The following is a 7,876-nucleotide window of genomic DNA, read 5'->3' as shown; positions in this document are numbered from 1 at the left end:
TTCACCAAAGTCCCGAATTGCAGCCTTCTGGGTAAAGTTCGGGGTGCACATAGCATTTTCGATGAAGACGGAGAAGAAGAAGAGGGGAAAAATAATAAAAAACCCTAACCCCTCTCCGCTCTTCTCTCTCCCCGGCTAAAGGCGTCAGAAGGCCAGGTCCCTTGGATCATCATTCAATTAATCTCTGCCTCTTCCTGCCCTCCTCCTTTAATTAACCAACAATTCGTTCTTCTCTTCCATATTTTTCAGGGCCTTCCAAGAAAGGAATCAATTTTTTTTTTCTTTCTTTGCAGTCTTATTTTCTCTCGGTTCTGTATGCTTGTTCAATGGTTGATTAAATGGTAAATCTCTAAAACCTCTTTTTTTTTTTTCTCAGACAAATTATGTACAACTTCTTATCCCATAAAGAAATGACGGGTTTTTTTTTTAATGGGTTTTTGTTCACATTATGATTTGAATTCCCTTTCACGATCTCTTTCTCCCCTCATTTTCTTTCTCTCTTTTTTTTTTGGTGGAATCCCCTCATTTTCTTTCACACCTGATGGTTTCCAGCGTGATGCACTTTTTTTTCTTTAACCAAATTTTAATCTGTTAATTGTTGACGGATGCCTGAGTTTTCTGATGTATACTCCAGACTCCCAGTTGACTTTGAATTCCCTTTCACGATCTCTTTCTCCCCTCATTTTCTTTCTCTTTTTTTTTTTTGGTGGAATCCCCTCATTTTCTTTCACACCTGATGGTTTCCAGCGTGATGCACTTTTTTTTCTTTAACCAAATTTTAATCTGTTAATTGTTGATGGATGCCTGAGTTTTCTGATGTATACTCCAGACTCCCAGTTGACTTTGCTCCTATCAGTATATTATTTTTAAAATAATTCATCGCTTGTTTGGTTAGTAAACCCTGTTTCCCATGGTATTGTGTCGAGTTTTTCAGTGGTTAATTAACTTAATTCTCTAACTCCCGTATCATTTCGGTTTATGCGGCCGTGTTTTTTTTTCTTGGATTTTAATCGTTGCCTGACAAGTTGTCGGAGATCGGATAATGGGAGATCGGTTTTGCAGGAAAGTGGCAGGAGGAGGAAGCGGTAGAAGTTCTTTTATCTCTTAGAGGTTTGTTTAATTTTGCTTATTTCCCATTTGATTTTTTTGTTTTGCAGAGAAGGTTGGGCGGTTAGGTTTCTAATCTTTGATGTCTTAGATGCATTCTGGTGGTTGCAAATACTCGCGTTTATGTTGGATTCTGATTCATATTTTTCCTAATTGGGGCAATTGAAGACGAGAAGGTCTGGGCGCTGATGGCTGAAGTCGTTGGGCCTCGATTTTACAGCTGTTTCAATTGCCGAAACAATGTTGCTCTTCATGATGATATCATTTCGAAAGCTTTTCAGGTGAAGAACACTTGCATCACTCTGCTTATACTTGATGTGATTTAGGATTACTCTTGCAGATTGTTTCTTTCCATCTATACTATGCCTCCCGTATCGTAAATTGTTCGATGCACATATGGAGAAAATGAAGCCACATTATTGGCGATTCTCTAAAGATTCAATTTCAAGATTGCAAACATTTCTCAAAATGATTTGGAACTGAAGATACTGGATTTGAATTAAAGGGAATTGCTGGTTTGACATATATGCATCATATTTTTTTTTGCTTGTCTTGCACTCTCGGAGAATGATATAGTCTATGTTTTGCAACCTCCAAAATGATCTCAGGGGACGAATGGGCGCGCATTTCTGTTTTCTCATACAATGAACATAGTTGTGGGGCCAAAGGAAGATAGGCAGCTAATGACAGGACTGCATACGGTTGCTGATATCTACTGCTGTGATTGTCGTGAAGTGTTGGGCTGGAAATATGAAAGAGCTTATGAGGAGACGCAGAAGTACAAAGAAGGGAAGTTTATACTTGAGAAGTCAAAAATTGTGAAGGAGAACTGGTAGCTCCCACCTGTGGATGCTGTGTTGGTAAAGCTTCTGAATGGAAGTGCCTTGGTCTTGTGACACAAACCTTTTGAGTGTTTTCATGTTTCCAAATGTTCATCTTTTACACCACTCCCTGTTGGTTGTCAGTTCTTGCTGCCAGGCCATATGTAGAGGTCGTGTACTGGAAACTGTTATTCTTCTTTGTGAATAAATCACAAGTTCGTGTATGTAGATCATGTTTCTCTTTTTTCTTTACTTACATATATAGTTTCAAGTTAATAAAGGCAAGATTGTCTTATTCAAAGCAATAAGGATGTCATTTAAAAAATGATAAGAATGTCTTGCAATGAGTTCTTTGCTTGTAATCTAACTAAAATGGATTCTTATTTATTATATGTTCAGCAGATAAAAGGCGGTGGTTGACCTTTAAATGATAAGAAGATATTGTATAAACGCCAAATAAGGATTCACAAAGGATGCCTCATATACAATGGGAATGATTCATTGATTATGGTTATAGTCATATAATTTTTCTAAATTTGAGGAACCTCTGATGATTCTTCTTAGATTTACCATCGACCTTTTCTTCCAATGATCTATCAACACTTCATAATAAAAATGTTCCCCCAACTCATTCAATTTTTACCTTTGCAATCAATAGACATCGGGATTGCAGGATCTATGGGCTCTCACGATTTCTTCTACTTCTTCATCCTCTGCTTCATCTGATCACACCTTCCTGTGCACATGGGAGATATTATGCAGATGATCTCATTGGCCATCCAAACAGGCCTATATCTTGCGATTTTGCAATGTATCTACCATGTCAGATCTCTTCTCTTAACCATAAGCCTTTTGCCAAAGTATGAACCTGCTGAACTGCTTCTAGACGTGACAATTATTGTGGAGAAAGTTGTTCAACTTAGCACAATCTCTTGTCAATTTGACTTATTGCTTCACTCTCCTGATACTGAAAGCTGACACCGGTAGGTTAAACATAATATTGCAAAGCTTTTACTAGGAGGCCCTGTTTCCATTCTATCTGCTACCACTAAGTTACCATGATCTTTTACTTCACTGAATGCTTAGTATGATCAGGCAATATGCCTTTATTTGTGAACAAGATCCATTCCCATCTTCTCTAATTCTATTCTTCCTCATTTTGTGTCACTCACAGACTTCAGAAATAATTACCCAATCTTTCTGATGATATCTTTCATCAGAAGTAAATTCTTTGATCAATCTCCACATGATCAGGGAGACACTGGTAATGTGGGTAAAGTGAGTGAAAATGCTGGAGCTCTGTCCATGGAGAAAACTGATATCCATGCAAGTGATAACTTTTTCTTTTTAATTTTGATATATCTGTTATGATTAGTTATATTTGAAAGTTCTTTTTACCTATCAAAAGATAACAAAGTGGAATTTTGTACCCTTTAGTATGTAGGAAACATCAATCGTTATTTGATCACTTGGTCCAGTTTATATCATGTATTGTTGGTCTGAGAAATTTTTGGTAAAATATGCTCAATGAAGAGAGAGTACACCATCTTTCCCTCAATTTTACCCGTCTGATTGATATCATGCTTCATACTGCAGGCTTGAACATTGGCGAAGTGAAGAGTATAAGATCTATAATTAGTTGTCCATGTCCCAGCAATGTGATTTTCAAATCTTAAGGCGGTTTCTAGTTGTCTTTTACCCTAAGCGAGTTTCCTTTAAAATCTACTGTAATACCTAATTAAATGTTCTTCACCAGTAAGAATTATCCTATTTAATTTGGGTCCGATTTGATGATTTAGTGTGTAGTGAAGAAAGATCGACTTCTTTAAAGTCAATTTCTCACCTTTTTGTAGGTAGTATTGATATTTTTTTCCCTGTAATTTTCCTCCAGGATTCTTACTGTACTTATTTCCATATGACATCAATTTCCAGCATTATTACTAATTTTCCTTGACTATTATCTCCTGTTCATAGGGCACTCTAGTTTTTGATAGTGGAAATTAGAAGTCATGGATTTGATTTGTTGTGCATTAATGAGATATTACAGTTCTTTAATATGTTTGGTACCTTGAAAATTCACCACTGTTCAGCTTTATTTGACATGCACTCATCTTTGACAAGAAGTTGCCTAATTGGAAGCATGAGTTGCAAAGCAGAGCCTTACAAAAATTTTAGGATGTGGAAGCAGCTGGAACTGTCTGCATAAATTTAAGGTTGTGGATTTACCTGAAGGCAGGAAAGGGAAGAACATTATAATATAGTCAACTCTAGTCACTTGGTTACTGGCTTTAAAGAAGGTTATGATATATGGGGCTAAATTAGTGATAATCTAGTAAATCATGCAATTTTCTATGATATTTATAGGATCACATTATATGTCTGCATATAATATGTGGATACTTTTCTTACTTTTTTTTTAATAAAAAGAAGAAGTTATGCATATCCAGAACCATATTTATTAGTACATGCTGAAGTAGAATGTTCAGAGATTTTCAGCAATAGGTATATGCTTTTCATACAACTCTAATGGTTTCAAAGAAGTATAGAAAGGCCAGATGTTGCTTTAAATTGTCCGTGGTGCAACAAGATTTCTACATATTTTTGTGTGGACAGCAATTAACAGATGCCTCTTTTATTTAAATGTGCTTTAAAATGTAGTCTATTAAGTATCTCCATCGCATAGATCACATTTTGCATCCTTTTCTTTGATGACATAACTCTGCATAAGACCATCGATCAGTTTTGTGAGCTACTCCATTGAGACTCATCATATGAAGTTGCTGAGAAGACAGCTCATGGTCGTGAGTATTGCCAAGAAGCAAGTTGTCATCAACTGCTCATTTCTCATTTCTCACTGGTTGGAAATCTTTATTGATGTTTATTTATTTTTAAAAGATTCTGAAAGATGAATAGTTTTGAGTTGCAAGTTGGATTTTCAGTTGGCACTTAGCAGTTTTGGGTGATTCCTGAATATTGTTTCACTTCATCATGCTAGCACATGTGCCTGATGTGGGTCTCAGAGGTTTCCTTTGTTCCCGCAAGACTAAATGGAGAAAACATGGTAAATTTTTTACTTCAATCAAATGTTAGTTTTCTGGAGAAGTGATAAACCCACAGTAGCTTTGCATACACAATGGAGTGTGATATCTCTGCTTTTATGCAGAGCCATGAATTTTTTTATTCAACATACTTCATAAAGTATTTGAGGACATGGTTATACTACACGACTATACTACCGATAAGTAGGAAAATCATAGTCATAAATTTCGATTTTAAATGGATGGCATGAGATGGAGAGCTCCGGACAAACTAGATGAGGTTGTAAAAGGTATATGAAAATAAGGGAATTGCATGCGATGATGGTTTAGTATCTGCAGGAGAGGATAATGTCACCTACATGGTGAATTTTAAGTATCATTTTAATTAGCTGAACATCTTTCTATATTATCACTGAAACTATACAAAAGTTTAAAGAAAGATAATAATGTTATTTGACGACTTTCTTGTCTGTAGATGGAGCAGGCAACTTTAAAGTAAACCACAGAAATTATTACCAACCAGTCTTTTTCTTTTTAATTCAAAATTAGTCAATCTTCAGAGATGATATGCTGCAGCAAGGAGTAATTTATACCAGACCAAGTGAAAAAAAAGCTTCCTATCATAAAGGGAGCTTCTATAAGAGCTGAAGTGGAACAGTCTTAGACCTTGGCCACAAAGCTTAAGTGAATCCTCTCCTGCAGGATGTGTAGCAGTAGTTTAATATCTGAAGGTAAAATTGTATTTATGTTCATATTGAAACTATCACCACCAGATTTATGACTTAATAATATTTTTTAAACATCTTCAAATGTTATTTTGTGAATCATATCAGGGACTGCACTGAAAGCAATAAAATATACTACATTTTGCTGCATGTTATAATATATACGTTATATCCCAATTCTAATGAAGCCTCCTTCTTCTGGCACAGAACACAAATCACATTTTAGCGAACTTTAAAATGGCTTGAGGGCCAAAAAGAAACTGGCCTTGGATGACTTCCAGATGGATTTGAATGTTGTGGTAATTCAATGCACTTGCACTGTTTTGTTCTGGTAATTAAGCTTTTGGGCTTCAATACTATAAAATTGTGCTTTACTCGAAATGTTCATGTGCTAAATTTGGTTATTATCTACTAATGGTTGTGTTACTTTTTAGTCAACTTAATAAGAATATACTTTTCCTGGTTTTTAGATGTTTGAAGTTGTGTTCTTTTGGGCTTGGTCAATCCTGTTTCCTGCTGCTTGAGTGGCAAGGGACTGTCTCGGGATTTGTACTAGCTAAATATCCATTCGTTTTGAATTCACTAAAAAAATCTCAGGCGAGCAAAAGCTAGTATAATGTGAATTGGGGAATTTTGGTAGTTCATGTTGCCTGAGTTCAGCGTTTTAATGGTGGGTACATAAGAGTCTTATCTGCTTTGGATTATTATGTTTGACCAATATAAATGCTCTGCATAAATTTGCGAATGACAGTCAGATAAAGAAGATGCCCTCACATCATTTACCTCTACTTCCTCTCTACACCTACCTTCTTCCTTTGTAACATCGTTTTGATGCTTTATGGTCATAAATGTGAACTTATTCATTGCACTGGATGGAATCATATATTTTCCATCTGCTTAATTGTAATGTATTTGAAATTTGTTGAATCTTTGGCTGCAATGCATGGGAAACATGTTCGTTGAAGGATGTAAGATAAACTCCATGAATTATGGTTCAGCAATCAACAGATAAAGTTAAGCTTATCAAGAAGCTCCATACGATTTTAGGCAGTCTGAGAACTCTAAAGTTGCTTGTACTTTTTTTTTCTTTTTTCTGATTTCTAGGTGTCTATGGCCAGGTAGGAGAAGGTATAAATGGTGGAGCTGCTGTTGTCAGATATGTGAAAAATTGAAATGCACTAGCAAAGCATTTATTTGCTATCATGATCTAAAGATACAGTGCTTTTTAGTCATGATTGTAGCTACTACAATATTGCTAATGTAGAATACATATTTTATTAATGAAGAATATCCAGTAATTTCACTGTCCAGATTGTCTATTATGTTGAACTGTCAAATAAGACCACCCATGAAGGTGAAGTTTGGCATTATTTTGAGAAAGTAAATCTGGATGTTGAATGGCAATGCTCAAGTCTCGAAGCTTTATTCTGACAGACTTCCTCTCTTAATTGAAGTTGCAGGTTGCAGGAGAATTGGATTGGCATTGCCATCAATTGAAGGGTTTTGATTATGCGCAATCGTTTGAAACAAGATAAAACTGATGGGTTATAAGGAGCTTGACCTAGGCATTAGGTAACTTCATTGTTCTCTGGGATTTTAATATTGTTTGCTTTTGGTCAACACATACAATGTACCCTGATTGTGATGTTTTCATATTTTTTTATTGGTCATAAAGAGCGAATAATTTGTTGAATTGTATTTCCCTTGTTTTCATGATACTTAAACTTCTTTTCTTTTTTATGTATTTTCAGTTATATAGAAATGGTTCAGTTCCAAATAGTTTGAGCAGAAGGAAGGAAACAGAGAAAGCATATGCTAAATATATATATGTTTTTATGAAGATAACAATAAATGATGCTGCAATTTTGTTAAAATGGCAGCACCAGGGGATTAACACATTGTAGCTGGACTACATGTTTTTACACCTAGTCTTATGTGAGTATGTTTCTGTACAAAGCGATAAGATGTTACTTTGTGTATTAATATCTGCTAATTTTTGAAAATCAACGCTACAGTGTTGGCCTTCATGATTAAAATTTTTGGAGCAATGTTGATTGATTCATAGAAAAGGTGAATTTTGTAAACTTGTCGAATGGTGTGAGGTAATTTGATGATTCTGTCACCTCACCCCCTCCCCCCCCCCGGGGAAAAAATTGACAGCCAAAGTTCTAGTTTTTTTAAAAAA

The 7,876-nt window shown here is 35.5% G+C and overlaps 1 protein-coding gene across 6 annotated transcripts; it reads left to right on the top strand.

Moving 5' to 3' along the window:
- LOC103707712 (protein yippee-like At4g27745) lies at positions 1–2,156 on the top strand. 6 transcript variants are annotated; one of them, XM_088723714.1, is made up of 5 exons: positions 1–156; positions 250–341; positions 1,063–1,110; positions 1,199–1,388; positions 1,716–2,156. In XM_088723714.1, exons 4-5 carry the CDS (start codon positions 1,296–1,298, stop codon positions 1,941–1,943), a joined length of 321 nt encoding a protein of 106 aa, XP_088579840.1. In that variant the 5' UTR covers positions 1–156; positions 250–341; positions 1,063–1,110; positions 1,199–1,295; the 3' UTR covers positions 1,944–2,156. The 6 variants fall into 6 exon arrangements, with proteins under 6 accessions (XP_088579840.1, XP_008790530.1, XP_038982542.1 ...); XM_008792308.5 differs by lacking the exon at positions 1,063–1,110 and having other exon boundaries at positions 1,158–1,388; XM_008792304.4 differs by having other exon boundaries at positions 12–341; positions 1,276–1,388.
- Positions 2,157–7,876: the final 5,720 nt, after the last annotated feature.

Source organism: Phoenix dactylifera, chromosome 6, assembly GCF_051530095.1.
Source record: "Phoenix dactylifera cultivar Ajwa chromosome 6, Ajwa_hap1_PhDact_Kaust_v1.1, whole genome shotgun sequence".
Lineage (NCBI taxonomy): Eukaryota > Viridiplantae > Streptophyta > Magnoliopsida > Arecales > Arecaceae > Phoenix > Phoenix dactylifera.
Note: the sequence above shows the minus strand (reverse complement) of the source record. Positions and strands in the feature narration are given on the sequence as shown.

Bases quoted from the DNA above. Each gene is read 5' to 3' on its own strand.
- LOC103707712 (XM_008792308.5), top strand. From the start codon at position 1,296: ATGGCTGAAGTCGTTGGGCCTCGATTTTACAGCTGTTTCAATTGCCGA. The intron at 1,389-1,715 runs GTGAAGAACACT...AAATGATCTCAG, and splicing joins TCATTTCGAAAGCTTTTCAG to GGGACGAATGGGCGCGCATT.